This window comes from Aethalodelphis obliquidens, unplaced genomic scaffold (genome assembly GCF_003676395.1).
Source record: "Aethalodelphis obliquidens isolate GAN/ISIS:26980383/991018 unplaced genomic scaffold, ASM367639v1 scaffold17, whole genome shotgun sequence".
NCBI classification, from domain to species: domain Eukaryota; kingdom Metazoa; phylum Chordata; class Mammalia; order Artiodactyla; family Delphinidae; genus Aethalodelphis; species Aethalodelphis obliquidens.
In genome coordinates, this window is record NW_020837961.1 from 20,851,893 (window position 1) to 20,871,252 (window position 19,360).

Sequence of the window (19,360 nt, forward strand, 5' to 3'; positions counted from 1 at the left end):
ATTGTGTCCTGCAGAGTCACAGATTTCTAAGTCTAAAATTGTTTGAGTTAGCAAAATTAACTTGGAAAGCTAAGTACCAAGTTGCTGACTCCTGTTCTTTTGTCATATGGGAGGATTGAATGGCTAGCATCGGTAGTAGCAATGTACTTCCCTGAGAGTATCTAAGGTAAGGTTGTTTCCTCTAATTACTTTTGGTGCTACTCCACTGAGAGAATAGAGATGTTGGCTTTGATGGAGGCCAGGGGAGACCCATTTTGGACCTTGGCTGCTTTGAGGGTGAGCAGGCTTTGGTAGCGTGCTATCCTCCGGAACTGTAGACAGCCAGGAGGCAGCATGAGGGCACTGGACCTCTGGGTGGGGAGGAGAAGAAGCCATTTCAGAGAGAAGAGGGATGGAAACACCTTTGCCAGTTGGCACACACATCTACAGCCTATGTGACATTTCAAAGTTATCAGTGCCTTCAGACGGGGAGCCAAAAATATGTAAGAATGAAAAGAAGAAATAAATAAATGAATAGATGAAAGGGACTGAATGAGAACCACTAATAAGAAGTAGCAGTTGGGGGGCTTCCCTGGTGGCGCAGTGGTCAAGAGTCCGCCTGCCGATGCAGGGGACGCGGGTTCGTGCCCCGGTTCGGGAGGATCCCGCGTGCCGCGGAGCGGCTGGGCCCGTGGGCCATGTCCGCTGAGCCTGTGGGTCCGGAGCCTGCGCTCCGCAACGGAAGAGGCCACAACAGTGAGAGGCCCGCGTACCGCAAAAAAAAAAAGAAAAAAAAAAATTTAGTACAGTAGAAGAAATAAAATAAAAATTGATCAGTCTGTAGAATTTTAATGAGAAACACTGTTGGATCACTTCCTAGAATTCCTCCTTAACCTAGATTTAAAGAAAGGCTTCTATGACTGAACATCCAGGTGCTATAATAGAAAAAATTGATGATTTTGACCAAATAAAAATGTAAACTTTGCCTGGCGAAAATTATCATGAGCCAAGTCAAATGACAAACATACATCATTGATACAGGGCTAACAGGCTTTGTATAAAAAGAACTTTTATGGGCTTCCCTGGTGGCGCAGTGGTTGAGAGTCCGCCTGCCGATGCAGGGGACACGGGTTCGTGCCCTGCTCCGGGAAGATCCCACATGCCGCGGGGCGGCTGGGCCCGTGAGCCATGGCCGCTGAGCCTGCGCGTCCGGAGCCTGTGCTCCGCAACGGGAGAGGGCACAACAGTGAGAGGCCTGCGTACCGCAAAAAAAAAAAAAAAAAAAAAAAAAAGAACTTTAAAAAATATGTATTTATTTATTTGGCCGCACCGGGTCTTAGCTGCGGCACGTGGGATCCTCATTGCTGAGTGCGGGATCTTCAGCTGCGGCATGCGGGTTCCTAGTTGTGGTATGCGGGATCCAGTTCCCCGACCTGGGATCAAACCTGGGCCCCCTGCACTGGGAGCACAGAGTCTTAGCCACTGGACCACCAGGGAAGTCCCAAGAGCTTTTAAAAATTAAAGAAAAATAAGATCAAAGTCTCAGAGAAAAATAGGTAAAAGACATGAACAGTCTACAAACAGGGTTATAAAAACAGCCCTTAAACATAAGAAAAGATGTTTAACTTCACTCATAAATGAGATAAATACAAATTAAAACAATACTAAAACAAGCGTGCCACGGAGCAGCTAGAGCCCATGCACCACAACTACTGAGCCTGCGCTCTACAGCCCGCGAGCCGCAACTACTGAGCCCACATGCCACAACTACTGAAGTCCGAGCACCTAGAGCCCGTGCTCCCCAACGAGAGAAGCCACCACAATGAGAAGCCCATGCACCACAATGAACAGTAGCCCCTGCTCGCCACAACTAGAGAAAGCCCATGCGCAGCAACGAAGGCCCAACACAGTCGAAAATAAATAAATTAATTAATTTAAAAAAAAAAAAAGGCAAATGCAGAGGACCATATATACAGGAAGCCTTATGTATAAGAATTAAAGAGAAATAAGAAAAATACATATATTTCGCCTATTTTTACAAAAAGAAACACAGGAAAGATAAGCCAGAATAGCAATGAGACTGGTTAACTACGAGGGGTTGCGGAGAGAAGGGTAGCAAGGATGCAGGAGGAGGTAACACTTTTTGAGGAATTTTGACTTTTGGAAGCATGTTAATATCTTCTGTATTCAAAAAAAAAATAAAATTGAACTCTCAATGTCAGGAAGAAGAAAGAGCCTAAAATGGAAAGCAAACTGAAACAAATGGCCGATTCCAGGCCTGGGTCAGGGAAGGTACCAGATGAGTCTGGAACACCCTGTTAGACCAGGGTAGGAAGCGCTCAAAAGCGTAGTGGGAGCAAGTCATAAGGACAAAGGAGGCAATTTTTTTTTTTTCTTTTTTAGTGTGGTAAAAAAAGATCCAGATATCTTTAGCCTTTCTGTACCATATAAAATTAAGAAGCCAAAAGTATATAAACATAAACTTATGCTTAATAATGAATGTTTCAGGGCTTCCCTGGTGGCACAGCGGTTAAGAATCCGCCTGCCAATGCAGGGGACATGGGTTCGAGTCCTGGTCTGGGAAGATCCCACATGCCACCAAGCAACTAAGCCCGAGAGCCACAACTACTGAGCCTGTGCTCTGGAGCCCGCGAGCCACAACTACTGAGCCCACGAGCCACAACTACTGAAGCCCACACACCTAGAGCCCATGCTCCGCAACAAGAGATGCCACCGCAATGAGAAGCCCATGCACCGCAAGAAAGAGTAGCCCCTCCTCGCCGCAACTAGAGAAAGCCCGCGCACAGCAACAAAGACCCAATGCAGCCAAAAATAATAAATAAATAAAAAATTAATTAATTAAAAATATATAATGAATGTTTCAACATTTTATCTTAGTTAGAAAAGGAGGCAATTGATAGGGGCTCCAGCCAAATGTGGAAGAGGGTGAGTACCAAAATAAGCCCAGCAATGAAACAGAAGCTACTGAAAAACACAGGAAGCCACAGGTCCATATCAATAATAAACAGATAAAAAGGTAAATAGAGGGAGGGCTCTTGCTTAGAGTGGAAGGTGCCAACTACTAAATGTGAGGGAACACTGGAGTTGGAAAATCGTCATTTTGTAAACCATCACGACAAAAGATCGGTTCAACAAAAAAAATCACTGATGGATGCTAAAGTGAGGGAGAAATGTTGATAAAGAGTAGGATATTCTGGAACCTTAAAGCGTCTTCCTACAGAAAATTGCAAGGGTAAAATTAGTAACTCTCCAGGGGAGAAACTGGCGAGCACTTTGCTGGGTTTGTATCACCAATGGGTGGTGGACGGGTGTCACGTGCCTCCAGAAAAGACACTCTGGAAACGACACAGGATCACTTACGAAGTGTCCCATCCAGAAATGCATAATCTGAAGCAAATCATGCAGGGACATCTGACAAAACCCCAAATGAAAAATGTCCTATGAAAAAAACAACCATACACTTAGAAACAGTAATGTCATAAAAGACAAAGAAAGGCCATTGAATGATCCAGACTGAAGGAGACAAAAAACTAATCCAGTAGCTTCCTAGACTGGATCTTGCACTGGAATGGAAAAAAATGTTATACATGACATTACTGGGTCATTTAACAAAATTGGAATATGTGCCAACTATTATAGTATTCATATTAAATTTACTGCAGGCGATAACTGTTGTTAATACTGTGTTGTTATTTAATAGAAGAGCTCTGTTCTTAGAAATATACACTGAAGCATCTGGAGGAAATTCCTCTAAAATAGAGTAATGGAGCCTACAAATAATAAAGTAAACGGGATAAATTGTTAACAACAGGGGAATATGGGTAAAGGGTCTACAGGTGTGTTTTATACAACTTTTATTTTTGCAACTTTTCTGTGTTTGAAATTCTTTCCAGTGAAAAGGTTTTTTTTTAAAAAAAAGATTCCATGTTAATAAACAACTACCTGTATTTTTCCTCTCACAAATGTGGTGATATCGTTCTCATTTTCAAAGATGGAAAGTGTCTGCAGCAGATTCTGCTCAAGCCATTCCCAGTGTTCGGTGATTTCTTTTCTGGAACCACCTGTACGAATGTAAAATGATAATAATAAATGTCAGCAAGTAGAAGATACTTTAAAAACCAGGCTCACTTCATCCATGTGCAGTGCCACGAAAGGAGAATACTGTTCCCACCAGCTCTGCCTCCAAACGCTTTCTCTCCTTCAGAAGGGACACACAGAACATGCTGAAGGATGTAGAAACCCAAAGAGTAAGTACTGTGTTATGGTCACGTCTGATCAGGTGAGTCCAGAAACTTTTTGGACAGTCTTTCAGAGTAGAAGGCAGCAACGTTTCTCCGGTTCACTTTCTGGATTTAGCCCTATCCCCTTTTCTCCCCCAAGGACCTGCACTTTTCAGGGTAACGCAGATCTTGTAGGATACTAGGTTACAGCTGTTAAGTTGCAACAATATGAGGGCTCTGGTATGTCACTGGAGAGCTGATGTAACCACCTCCTATAATGGGCAAAAAATGATCCTCACTCCTTTCAATTATGAATGAGATGTGAAAATGGACTATCGCTAGGGAATAGCAGCCCGGCTCTCACCAGCACAGTTGCCCTGAATTGTAATGGGATGAGGTCATCCTCATAGCCTCCATCCAAATCAGAAAGCAGAAGCATAAGTCACCTCGCCTGGCAGCTTCCAAACTGAAACAACCTCAGCCTCGTAGCATAGATAACCTGGCACCCTGCTCTCTACTCACAAATGCAGGGCATAACAGGGATGCCAACACAACGTGTTTGTCAAGACTGTAATAAATTGCCTTCCTTTAAAAAAATTTTTTTTCTTGCTCTGGGATCATTAATGATCCTGCAGAAGAAGAGTGTGTTAGAAATCATCCATATCATATACATAAATTCATAATTAAAGAATGATTCACCCCTTCAGATGTCTCCTTAGATTTCCAACTTATCTTTTAATTGATTTCTTAAAAATGGCTTCTCTCTGTTCTTCGTCACCAGCAATTCAAAATATCTCAGAATCTCACTCTCGTTCCTGACTGGGAAAGGTCAAAGATACAAATGTGTCCACAATGATACTCAGACCTGTGAGGAACAGAACTAAAATCTCTTGGAGAATAAGAGGCAGGTTTGAGGGGTTTCAGATCCGCTGATCGAGGAAAGGCAAAACCAAACCAAACCAAACCAAACCCACGTTCATTTTCTTTTACTTTAAGCCTAAGCACCAAAAATTGCCTACATGGAATGCTTCTGCAGAGGATGAAGAGCAAATTTCTGAGGGGAGAGGCAGCCCTACGGAACACGAAAGAAGAGATTGTCTGGAGCTCTTCACAGGCACTTTCCATGGCTCACTCTTTCGGGGCCATAGTCAACCACTTGCAAAAGCAATCAATGACTCAGTACTACGTTGTCATGGCAAGAGGTAGAACTCAGGATACCTGGGTTCCCCTCCCTCTCTGCCACCAGCTAGTTGGGTGCCTTTAGACCGTTTGCTTCATCTCTCTCTGTCTCAAACTCTTTACATGTAACATGGAGACAGATAAAAATACCCAACCCCTTACTCATATCAGAGCAATGTTGTAAAAAAAAAAATCACACGGAATCATGTCTATAGATACACTTTGGCAAGTAGAAAACACTGTTCAGATGCAAAGTACAACGCCCATTTGGAATATTTAGGGAATGAGTCAGCCAGAGAGCTTTAAACATTTTAGACTTTAAAATTTTAAATAGGGATTGGAAAATGTTCTAAAGCATATCGCACCCTTCCTTGTCTGTAAACAGGTCACTCCCATCACCAGCTGTGACTGGCTGTGATACAGAGCCCAGTCCAGAGTGAATGCCAGCCACGTGCCCTCCAACCGCTGTCCCATCTGTACCTACTGGCAACAGTCAGATGTTCACACCTCAGGACAGAGGCACTTCCGGCCACCCAAGGGACCGCAGGATTTCTGCAGACCCACTGAGCACAATTCCCAGCGTCTGATTTTGCTTCTCCTCCGCCCCTGCCTATGTTGATCGCAGATGTGCCTTCCAGAGGCCGGTTTGCACACATCCCTTGGCTCTGCCGGGGCAGTCTGGCTGTTGACTGGTATCCCACCATGTGCTGCCCTTTACCAGGTGATCACACCAGGTACTTGACCTTGGAGTTCCTGTTATACTGGTGGTGGAATCTAACCACAAGTCAACCTCACTGTTCCTTGGTTATCCCGGACAGAAAAGTCCATCGGCTACAAGACCCAGGGCAGAGCAGGTGTGCCCTCACCTTTGCACACACTGCCTTCGGTTTTTTTTGTGTTTATTCATACAGGTCCACCCCCCTCATCACCCCCCTACACACACACACACACACAGAGCCATGGTGGAGATGGTGTATGCATACATGCACTCATTCAACAAACATTCACTCGTACCTCCGATTTTCATGGTTATTACATGAAGGTCTATAGGGCTGATCCCCGTCTTCAAGTAGCCATCTCAGCACACTTATATCGAAGTTCAGGTTTACTACTCACATTGTCCCCCCCCTCCCCAACTGCCTTCTCTGTTGCCCCAAGACCTCGTCCTCTTCACCTGCCCCACTGTCCATCATTTCCACAATCTCCACCTGCCACCACCTAACACAACTACCAGCTCTTTTCTCTACTTCTCATTGCCTGGGACGTAGATCCCCACATTTCTGTCTGTAAATCCCCTCCCCCCACTGCTGCTGTTGTGTTGCTTCTCTGCTATCCTCCATCTCCTGTTGCTTCTCCCACACTTGTCACTGTCACATGAAAAGGCTGGCCTTTTGGAGTCATCGCCAGCCGCTCACAGCTCCCATGTATAGGAGAGGCGCTGGGATGTCAAAGCTCAGTATCTTAAGGTTTTCAACTGTTTCAGATTGCTGGGTGCTTTGGGACCACTCCTATGCTACCAAAGAGGTTTCAGAGGTTTCTTCTGGTTATATCCAGATCTAAGATTCCAAAGTTACAGAAGACTGGGGTGTAGATAAGGAAGAACTTTGCATACCATTATAAGAAACCATTAGCACCATAACTGAGGAAAGAAAAAGACACAAATGCCATCAGCCAATGGTAGTTTCAAGAATTACTTATGGATTCCGATCTATACCCAACAGATACTTTCCAGGGAGAGAAATGTAAATGTACGTTTTCCATTTATATTTACTGTGCAAATGTACCATATTCTCTGAACACTTTCCTAGATGCACAAAAAATGAGGACAGGTGTTCGAAGCTGCAGACTCTGGAGACGGGAAGCATGAGGATACCTAAAAGGCAGGGCTGGATTCCCTCCTCCAGCAGACAAGACACATTCTGAAGGTGCCAATCTAGTAAAAATTATCTCTGGAAGCAGGTGTCCACTTCTCATCCCAGAACAAACAGAAAGTCCACGGTACCTCTCAGAGATCACAGAGCAAACATCCTGCTAACAGTTCAAGAGCAACTGACACTTTGGCCGGACCACCCTTTAGGAACCAGCAAAACTCCAAAAGAAACATGTTGGGATCCTCCATGTTCCTTATAAATGGCTCTTTCATTTCTCAAGAAAATAAGTACAAGTGCTGCCATATTTAAGCGCCTGGAATTTTCCTTTTGTTACTGTGTAAAGTGAGATAACACAAAGCTCTTTTGCCACGACTCTGAAGAGGGGGCTGGTCTATTTACCCAACAGTTTGAGCAAAATGTGGTAGGCTTCAGAAGAGAAAGGAAGGACTTGGCAGTCAACTTTCTGGAAAGGCTGCATTTACAGAGATACAGCAGGAAAAACAAGCCGACCCGACTGTGCAATCAGCTGAAACAACAAAGAAAGCTGTGTTGGGTATGAGACGCCTCCAGGAAATCCAAGGTAAAGCTTTCTGCTGTGGGAAAAACCAGATCAACACTTGAGGGGCTTAAGGGTATTTAGAAATTAATTTTGGGAAAATGAGAATCTTTATCATTCGCAGTGTTGCATTTTGTTTTGTTTTCAGAATACCAGCCACAGGCCCTGTGTGTATACCTGGGCAAAACTTAAAGACTATCTAAGATGATGGAAAATACTAAGTCAGCCTAGTCTCATTTCTCATCTGGGTTGCGATGTACCCTAAAGTGCAGGAAGTCCACAAAGAAGCATTAAAAGCGGACCCACAAAATTGATTCTACTGTATCTGGCCTCCGAGGATTAAGAACAAAGGCTTACAGACCCACCGATAGCTATTCAGTGGATTTTTTTTTTGTGAGGCATGATTAATAATAATACAATTTGGCCCTGGGACTGCAGCACTGACTTAAAAACCTGAATCCCAGAATATCTAAGATGGTAAATTCCTACCGATCAAGAGTGTGTGTATGCACACAGGTAGGTATATATTTGTGTATACAAGCAAAAATAATAACCTCTTGTGACACAGCAGAAAACAAAACAAAGCAAAACAAACCCACTAAACCTCCCAGAGATTAAAATGCAACCAATCCAGTATTTTCAGATACTGGAATAGGCTGCTTGGATCCCAGAGCTATCCAGTCCTCAAATGAATAGCACTTGAAGCTACTTAAATAAAGGGAACCATCTATTTTATGGCCTTAGCCACATACAACCTTAGCCCCAAAGATGATAATTTTGAAATTTAAATACTAAATAAAGTCAAGGGCAGTACCCAATACACTGGAGTGACACCTGCTGTCCCTGTAGGACTTACAAAGTACTCTCTACACCCAGAAAAAGGACAAACTTGTATTTGGAGAGGGCAAGAGATACAACGCCCCCAAATGTGGTGATTTGAACAGTTTTAGAAACAAAAGGGAGATTCGTGTTTTAAAACTCCACATCCAACTGAAGCTAAAATTTTAAACAGGTTAAATAGTGATAATGAAGTGTTTTCTATTACTTATTCGTGCTGGTTTAACCAAGGCCCAGCGCCATGCTTTCACTATAGACACGCAAGCTCACAGCAATCCTACAAGTAGGTCCAATTACACTCCTTTTATAGACGAGGAAACTGAGGTTTCCATGTTTCTATGAAATCAAATGCAGAGTTTTCTGCCTCCGTAACCTACACTCTTAATTGCTGCACAGTAGGCCCTCCTGACATATTTTAGACGTGTGGTAAGTATGCATAGAGGTTAGATCCTCTGCAGTAATAAGGGGCCTGATTATCAGGGAGACAATATTACCTAATGGCTCAGACCACAGACTTTGATGTCAAAAAAGTACACCTGGGTTCAAATCCTACTGTGCCACATACTATCTTTGTGAGCACAGAGAAGTTACTTAACCTCTCTGCGCTCCAGATTCCTCATCTGTAACACGTAGGTAACAACACTTACCACAGCAGCTTGTGCTAGAGATTAAGGAAGATAATACACATAAAGTCCTTAGCACAGGTCTGGAACATACAAAGCACTAAATAAACAGTTACTTTGCTATTATCATCATAAGCAACAGGACACAAAGATCTCCTCTTGAAATGTGACGCAGAAGACATTTCTAACTTCTGAGGTCAGAGCACTAAGAAACCAGTTGCTGAACTGTTGCCAGACCATATGTTCAGCACAAATCTCTCTGGCCCTGACACTATTATGTTTTGATTGAAAAGCGAATGTATGATTGAAGTGAAGCAGGCCTTTACTTGAACAATCCTTGTGTAACTATTATAAGCTTCTTACATAACTCTGCTTATAATCTCTTACAGGTCATAACAGTATGCTCATAGCTTTATAATCACTTTGAGAAAAGAGAGGCCCAGGTAACTCATCCAAGCTTGGCAGTAAGAATTAGTGGTTGATGTCGTTATTTTGTATACCTTACTTAAATGCCAAGGTCCTCTCCTACCCTGATGGATAGAATGCAAATGGCTATCTTTCTGGAGGGCAGTCAGGCTAATGACGCTAAAAGGCTCACACACATGCATATTCTTTGACTCAGCGTATCTACTTCTATAAATTTATCCTAAGGTGATAACTAAAGTAATGGGGAAATATTTTGTTCATAGGATATTCACTAAGGTTTTTCAAAATGCAGTTAACATTAAGGGAAAAAAACCTTAGATTTCCAAAAAATAGCACATACGTTAGATAAATTACATTATAAACACAGTAAAATATTATCTACCTATTAAAATTGACATTATAGACATGTATTTCTTGACATAGAAAATCTATACATATATGTGTATATACAGACACATATATATATGTGTATAGGCATATATCTGTATAGACACACACACACATATATATAAAGTCTGGAAGGTGAAGATTTATAATGTGGTATTATTGTTTTTTAATATTAAATATTAAATTAATTATTAAATTTAATAAATTAATTTATTAAATTATTTAAATTTATTTAATAAAATATTAATTTATAAAAATTATAAATAACAGAATTTATAAATTTTGTGACGCAGAAGACATTTATATAAAATTTATAAATTTTATAAATAACAGAATTTATAAATTATTTATTTAATAAAAATTATTAAATTTAATAAATTAATTTATTAATTTAATATTAAATATTAAATAAAAATATTTTAATATTTTCTTTGCTTACCTACATTTTCTAATTTCCTGCAATAAACATGATTGCTTAAAGAAAAAAAGCACGTTCTTTTTTTTTTATGCTGCTGTGTTCCCAAGGATACAAGAATAGTTCTTAAGGTACACAGACCAAGAAAGGATGAAAAAACACTGACCAACCTCTACATTAGGTATATCTCATGTGGAAGGCAACTAAATCACCCACCATTTCGCTATCCAGTGTAGAGAAAGAGCAGAAGCAGAACCAACTAGCAACCTTTCATTAAACTCATGGTCTTACCAGCTGCCAACTAAAAGAATGTTTAATCATAAAAGCCAGCATGGTGCCGCTTAAAAAGGACGGGGCTGGGAGTGGGGAGGCCTGAGAACTTGATCTCAGCCCTGCACTGACTGGCTATAACTAGTAATGGGAACTTGGGCACTTCACTTTGCCCCTGTACCCTGTCACAGTCTGAGTGTTGGACAAGGCGGTGGCTAATCTATCTTTCAGTTCTGAAAATGAATGCCTATCTAGGCCCAGATGAGATTCTAAGATGGTGAAGAAAAGGGAAATTAATCAATGGGCAGGGGAATCGAGGTACCATTCAGGGCTGTGTTATCAGTGAGGTGTCCATCAAGCACACACCCTCCACCCCGTTTCCTTTATCGGTCCTGTTGGAAGGTCAGATGTATCCAGAGGGAACTGTCAACATTTCCTTCTATCTTTCCAACCATAACGCTTTTGTCCCAGAGCCCTTTAAGTAATGTCCTTGGAACTACCTGCATTTCTATGTGCCCATATTCTCATGAGGCTGTATAACCCTTCTTATCGTTTGAACCTTCCAGTTCTTCTAGCGGGGAGAGCCAAATGGGTTGCTGTCTACTTAAGTACCTTGAAGCTCGAGGGGTGCAAAGGACTGGGCTCACTCCTGCCTCTGGGGTACCAATGCCAAAACACCAGCTGTTGGGGGAACGCCTGCAGCTGTCTAGTGCCCTCGTGAGAGCACAGCTGTGAAATACTCAATTACTGGTGGGAGAGAGGCAGAATTGTCAGAGTATAAGCAGCTCAACAAAGCAGATTGGACCAATTTCTATGGTACTACTTCCTTTATGTTCTTAGAAATGGCAGGGAATTCCCTGGCAGTCCAGTGGTTAGGACTCAGTGCTTTCATTGCCGTGGGTTCGATCCCTGGTCGGGGAACTAAGATCCCGCAGGCTGTGTGGCGTGGCCAAAAAATAAATAAATTAAATTAAATTAAAAATTAAAAAAAAATAAAAGAAGGAAATGGCAAAACTGATACTTTACCGCACAAACCAGTGAAGAAAACGCAAGTCCGTAGGCTGGAATCGATGGCACAGTGGACTATCCACCAAAGAGACCGATGGCTTCATTTTGGGTAGCAGTGCAAAGGAAGAGTCGTTACTTAGGCAGGGATTTGGCTCCCCTTCCCAATTAAAGGTCTCAGTGCCAAAGAAACAGAAAAATCAATTTCTTCACAGATGATAGAAGATAATAAAAAGAAGCGTCTGAAAATAATGTTTCACCAAAGAACTCTTGGTTTTTGCTCCCCTCTTCTTTCTGTATGGTTCATACTGTTAAGGGCTGGGTGATTACTATATTGGGGGTAAGTGAGACTAGGTCCAAAACTAGGTCCTGCCTGGCTTCGTGTGGCTCAAGTCTAAGGCAATCATACGACTAGGATTTACCACGAAGTCTACTGTTCTCGTACAGAAAGTGGCCTAGGTGAAGACACTGATGGTAGATGTGTCCTTAGTTCAACTTACAAAAAGCAAAGGCTCACAAGGCCCATGGCATAAAACAAGGGCTTCGCAAAGCTAGGGATTCTACAGGGCAGTGAGCTGGACATCCAATTTTCTGCTGAAGCTTCTCTTACAGCAACGATTCATGAAACTAGAGCAAATTACAAAGCCCTTGCCATACTGTCCCAGCAAATACCAACTTTGTAGTTTACAAAAAAAAAAAAACCCAACATTTAAAATTACAAACCGAAAGGTCAGCCTATCAAAGAATCCTTTTTAAGGTAGCAGCTTCCGCTCTTAAAATCTTCTCATGAAAGGGAGCCAGGCACTTGGGTTTCAGAGAGAAATTGATAAGAAGGAACAATTAGTGGGTGAATGGGACTTTCACAATGGTTGTCACTTCCGTGGTGTCTTCTACAAGGAAAGTCTGGAGCTATCTCTACGTGTAATCAATATATATACAAAAGCTAAAAGCACTCTGGGTTTATTATAATGAGATCATACACTTGTGATGGGAAAACAAAAGTACGTCTCTTTGAGGTATAAATTATGACATAAGCAATTACTACCCAGTGTTCCTTAGCCTTGGCTTGGCAAATAACTCAGGAATAACTCGGCTTTGTAACTCTGGGCTCTTCCCCACAGGAGCTTTCATAGGAGCCTCTGCTTGGCTCTTGTAGAGCCTCTGCCAACTACAGATTGGCACTCGCCACTGGCACTCGCCATCTACCTCTACGAGTATTAAATCCTGTGCTACTGCAGCTGCTGACTTTCAACACCCCCTGAAAGGAGTTCAGGGTGGAGATCAGAAAGTAGGCACTCTGTGCTCTGGGAAAAACTGGCGGAACAGGTCTTCAGATAGATATTTTCAGGAGCCGATTTTATGAGCCCAATTCTTGCATCTCCTCATATCTAGAAAAGCACTAAAATCCTTCATGGTGATGTCTGCTCCTTGTGACTAGCAATAACCTTCACAAGACTGGCAGAAACCTTCTGCAAAAAAATACGTGTTGATTGCATGTACTCCCCCTTCACAAAAATCACCATCTTTACTGACCTTCCCCCCTGCCTCTTTGGAGCAGTTTCTCAGACCTACCTGAAATGCTGTCTCCCGGGCTATAGTCCTCATTTTGCCCCCAATAAAACTTAACTCGCAACACTCACGTTGCGTACTTTTTTAAAGTCGACAGTAGAATTGGCAAAGCCCCGGAAACAAAGTGAGGAGTAGTGATGTCAGGTAACAGGGGAGAAAAAAAGGATGGGCTGAGGGGGTGGGAAAAAAAGAGTCACAGATAGAAACCAGCTTGTCATAGCCCCATACATGTGCATTGATCTGGGAAGGCCCAGGAGACCCAAGGGCTCTGAGGACCTCCAGGCTGCACAGGTTCTCAAAAGCCTCCAGGCAAAAGTGATGAAAGTGCTGGAAGGTGAGTGAGAGTGTCAAATCCTCATTAAGTCCAGGGGCGTTGGCGGTTCTGCCTGATTTCTAATCTCCTTTCTCTTTCTTCACTTGCTGGCTCCCCTGTCTATTTTAACACCATTCTACATTGTTCGCCAACTAAAGGTGACATTTTCCCAACCAACTTCCACAGGGCACCTCCCCTTCTACAGTAGCCATTGGGTGTTTCGCTTTGTGCTGAATGAACCGCACAGAAGGCTGGAACTCTATCTTACGTTGGGTTACACTGATAAGTCTGTCTTCCTCAGGGTCCCAGCCTCTCTCTTCTTTTATCCTTTATCCCCTTCGCTCCTGGGTGGTTTTCTCCCTGCCCACTCCAGATGCCATTCCTTCATTCAGTGGAATGCATAAATGCTGATTCATTTCATTGTTTCTCATGGAGCTATTTGCATCTGAATCAGAATAACTTTAAAGGGATACAACTACATACAACTACAATATTAGAATTTCGGTGCTACTAAATCCTTGAGGGTGCATTGCTAGGGCACCAGAGCCTTCCAGCAGCCTAAAATCACACCCACATAACTCCCCCTACCCTTGTAGAAGGCCGGCCAAGATTCCTGTCTTTCGTTGGAAGCCCCACCATCCAATGGCACTGTATGGTACTTGTTCACACTGGGCTAGAACTGAGTATTTCCTTGTATTCTCAAAAGCAGGGGCAGGATCTAATTATCTTTAGATCTTTAGATCCCAGCATGACACTTCTTACCAAGCAGAGATCAATTTAAAAACTGAATAAAGTCAACTGAAAGAGCCCCCAATGGCCAAAGCTGGAATAATTTGAGCAACAAAATAAAGTTGTATTGGATTGTAGCCCAAAGTACAAAGTAAATACTCATGAGTCCACAGTGATAAAAATAATTGAATAAAACTCCCCACTCTGTAAATGTGGGCTGTGCACAGTGACTTCCTTCCAAGGAGGACAGTATGGGAAGGGGAAAGAAAGAGTAACTTGACAGTGGAGAAACCTGAAAAACACTACTCCAGCCAGGTGATCAAAAACATCATCAGTCGTCAATCATCTGGACAGTAGGTGCCCTTGCTTGACATAACCTGATGAAAACAGCACTTTATCTCTGTGATCGTCCTCATAAAAATACACCATCGCAGCCTAATCATGAGAAAAACATCAGACAAATTCCAACAGAGGGACATTCTACAATATACCTGACCATGATCCTTCAGAAGTCGCAGAGTCATCGAAAACAAGGAAAGTCTGAGTAACTCCAACAGCCAAGAGGAGATTAAAGAGATACATCAACTAAATATAAAATGGTACACTGACTGGGATTCTGGAACAGAAAAAGGACATCAGGTAAAAACTAAGGAAATCTAAATAAATGAAGGACTCCAGTAACCATGTATTCATATCGGTTCATCCATTGGAACAAATGTTCTGTCCTAAGGTGTTCATCATAGGGGAAACTATGTATGTGGAGGGTATTTGGCTGCTTTCCAAACTCTCTGTTCAACTTTCCTGTAAATCGAAAACTGTTCTAAAGAATAAAATCTATTAATTAAAAAAAAAATCAAGTGGAGGCAAAAAAATGAAAAGAAAAAAGGTAAGTGTTCAGTGCCCTTGCTCTTCCTATGGTTATTTGAAAAGCCACATGCAAACAAATAACTAAAAAAATCTTAGCCACTTTGGACTGGCGGTTCTTGTGAGAGATCCGATAACAGCATGACTGTTTACCACCATCCCAGCACATTATTACAGGTTATCACCAGGAGAAATAAAAAATCCCTACTCAGTAGGAAGGACTGCACTGGGATAAGTAAGTATTACTTAGTCCACCCAGGACTCCATCATTTCCCAGCTTCCCTGAAGACAGGCTGGGGCCATGTGACTAGTTCTAGCCAATGGGGTGTGAGTGGAAGTGGTGGCACTTCTGGGTCAAGCAAGTGAAACACAGGTGTGCCTCCACCTCCCGCACTTTCCTTGTAAGTTGACCCTGGAGCCTTTGTGTTCTAGAGGGTGTTACTGCAGGTGGAGATGGCCACAGGATCCAAACAAGACTTCACCAGAGTTAGAAAGAAACCTTTATTGTGTTAAGCACTGAGGTTTAGGGTTCATCTGTCGAAATGGCTAGGGTTACTTACCCTAAAATACGAAGTGATTGCATCTCACAATTAAATGTTCCTTCCCTTCTGACAGAAAGTTGTTAATCATAACTTTTTTCCATATTTCCAAACACTGCACTTACCACAGGCGATGGTCCAATAGACCAAAGAATCTGGAGTCTGGTACAGGATGCGGTAAGGAGAAACCCGGGCACTGGAGTCCAACACGACATCAAGGGTGCCCACCAGGAGGCCTGAGGGCAGAAAAGGGGGAGAAATGAGTAAGGGTTTCCTCTAAATCCCCAGAGGCAGCAGTGTGGACACTCCCCTTCCGGGGGACCTGCCAACAAGCCCTCTCCCACCACATCCCACCTGGACAAAACTTTCCTCTCAGACGTGATGATGGTGACTCTACGTTACCATCACCCACCTCCAAGAGGTGTTACCATCACCCACCTCCAAGAGACAAGCTAAAAGAGCGCTGGTTTCAGAAACAAAACCAACAAAGCTCCTAGCTCAGTCCCTGGCACATGTAGTATTAATAAATGCCTGTTTCAAACAAAAGAAATAAGGTATTAAGCACTGATATCCTGGGGTCTCTGCTTTACCTACATTACACCCAATGTGTATTATTTTCTCCCCTCTAGCATCCTAGAAACAAATCCTTAATTTGAGTAACTTGACAAAGCCACAGGTACCAGTGACGTACACCTGAGTCTGTGTACCAGGCTGCCCCATGTACTATTTTCGTGCGCCTCATTTTTCTTTTGTATTGAGAAGGTACAGTTCAGCTCAGCAAACAATAAGTGCCTACTATGTTCAAGGCAAACCCTGTGGGCACGAAGCTGAATAAGACAGAGTCCCTAAGGCATTTATAATCCAGTAGGGGCGAGGGCCAAGCAGTATTTTAGGGCTGCATTTAGAAGTGAACAGGGCTGTGAAACAAGCATTTCTCCATCTCAACGGCACAGTCCTTTGCCGTTGGTCACATCAATTGTTATAAGCAGAGATGCTTGAAGCCTGGTCTACACTCAGCTCTGCAAAGATGTAGTAATTAGGCTGAGGGTCAGGAAAGGTACTGTGGTAGCACGAAGTTGAGTTCTTCCAATTGACAACCTCAGTGATCTTGCCAGGTCCTGGGGGAAACTTACTCACATCATCCAAGTCGAGGCAAGCTGGAACATTCAACAAACGAACTTAGCAATTTACGTGTGAGAAACACAAACGTCCAGTGTACTGACGCTCACTTAAGAAGAGGCAGTGCCTTCTCTTGCCAGGAGTGCAAATTCTCTTATAACCACCTTTCAGCCAACATCCCCCCTCCAGGAAGGTGTACCTGCTTTATCTGCACCAAGCTGGGATTAGACACCAAACATTTTCTATACTATTCTAAAATTACACAGATACACACACACACACACACACACACACATTCTACAAAGTCAAATAAACAGGATTCCTTGCTTGGCAGGATGAATCTAAAAGATTTCCATAAAGTAAATGCCCGTAATTACTCTAAAGTCAGATGCAACCCAGCATAGAGCAGGGTTTGGACTCAGAAGGACCAGTGAGGAACTGTGGCTAGTTGAATAATCTTAGGACATTTTTTTCCAATGTCTTGGTGTTCACAAAATGGAAAATCATATGATGTAAAATGGAAATGATATGATGATTACAAGATTTTTTGTTGTTGCTGTTTTGTTTTGTTTTGGCCATGCCGTGCGCCACGTGGGATCTTAGTTCCCTGACCAGGGATCCAACCCATGCCCGCCCCTGAAGTGGAAGCACAGAGGCAACTACTGGACCGACCACTAGGGAAGTCCCACAAGATTGTTCTTAAAGACTGAATACAATAAGGTTTGGGGGCAAGAGGCTGGTTGGAAGGAGGGGCTAGGCAACCTCTCTAGAACATGCCAAGACCTTCCTTTCTTTAATTTTACTTTTACTTAGATTGCATGGTTATTAAGGATGGCTTTGGTATGGAACTGATGGTAGCTGAGGTCGGGAGCGGGGGAGGTAAAGGCCGCCAGCCTCCCTTGCTCTGCCACAGCTCCGTCCTGGCTCTGACTCTGTTATGACCAGGTCTGGGGCACATGGACAGGCCATTTAACTTCTCGTGGCTTTCATTTCCTCATTTGTAAAGTGGTTGTAATAGCACTTGCCTTCCCGAACCTGGGGTCAAGCAAGAAGCCTAGGGCAGGTTAACATGGGGCAGCCCTACAGTTGTCCTTTTGGTCTTTGTCTAAGGCCAGGAATCCACTTGGGTTCACGGCAGACCACAGCGACCATTAGCTGACCTGCATACTCCAGGAAAAACAAACTTTCGCTAAAGGGTAAATGAATTCATTTGTTTGCTCTGGCCTGTATGAAATACATCAAAAATCAAATATTTAGAGTCTACAGAGTTTTCCAAGGAGTCGTCTTCCATATAGTACCACACACGTGTGCATTTTTGTTTTCTCTACGGTGACTCGGATTTACCGCAAAGACCTCTAATGACTCTTCAATTATCTGAAGATGGTAGAGTGTATTAATAGGGAAAGCAGAAGAGTGCTAGCTAAACTGGACTGCCCTCTGTGTTAACTAGAAATACAAAGACATGTGAAATACAGATTCATCCCTCATAACAACGGAATGTTGGTAATACTTCCCTCTTCTTGAATCAAAATACTGGAAGTATCACATACGTTGTTTCTAGGGCATACAGACTTCATCCCGGGATTAAGGAGTCACAGTCAAGGATTAGCCTCTGTGGTTCAATGAGCCTCTAAAGGAGTGTCAGGGTAGATATAGATTCTTCCAAGGGCAAGCGCAGCTCACTGGGCAGGGCAACCGACAAGAGGCAGTCCGGGTTCTGGAGTTCTTTAGTCCCGGCTCTGCCAACTCCCAGACCCAACCTCTCCGAGCCTCAGTTTCCCAATCTTTCACGTCTCACTAGACTTCTGTACTCTGTAACACCAAGGAGCAAAGACCTCTGAAACGGTCCAACCCTATCTGCACATCTTGACCACCACAAATGTCCCCCACTATAATCCATCTCCACCATCCATTATCGTAATTAACAAAACCTCCGGTAAAGAAGTACCTTCTTTACTCAGAGGTAAAGAAAACTGAGTGGCTTCGAGGAGAGTCCCCTGGAGTGAGGGCTTCTGATTACATGCTAGCTCAGCAACGCTGAGCACGCATCCACGAAGATTTAGATGAACACTAACAGGCTCCCCCATATTTACCACAGGCTCCATGCTGAAATATTTGAAAGTAAATTATAGACAGCATAATACTGGGATGCTCACATTAGGTGCATGTACAATTAAAAACATTTTGTAAAAGTCCTCTGAAAACTTAAGGCCCTGGATATCCCAACAGAAACTAATGTCATGAATTGAGACTCATAGTTGGTCAAATCAATAAATACATTCTTCCATTCACTTTGTAGCACTGACCAGGATTTTCCCTCCACCTGGAATGTTGTGCTTGCCCGTCAATGACCACTTCCCACCAGCTCAAACGACAAACTCCTAATTACCTTACACCACCTCTTTTTAACCCTGATCTCCCTCTGAGTTCTGCTTCTG

At 43.0% G+C, this 19,360-nt stretch overlaps 1 protein-coding gene across 3 annotated transcripts in view; it reads right to left on the bottom strand.

The window, feature by feature from the left end:
- TBC1D9 (TBC1 domain family member 9) overlaps nt 1–19,360 on the bottom strand; it is a 105,330-nt gene that overhangs the window by 40,898 nt on the left and 45,072 nt on the right. For all 3 annotated transcript variants that reach the window (XM_027117045.1, XM_027117046.1, XM_027117047.1), the window contains exons 2-3: nt 15,929–16,039; nt 3,943–4,061 (exon numbers count right to left, since the gene is read on the bottom strand). In XM_027117045.1, coding sequence (XP_026972846.1) covers nt 3,943–4,061; nt 15,929–16,039 — 230 coding nt within the window. The remainder of the gene's footprint in view (nt 1–3,942; nt 4,062–15,928; nt 16,040–19,360) is intronic.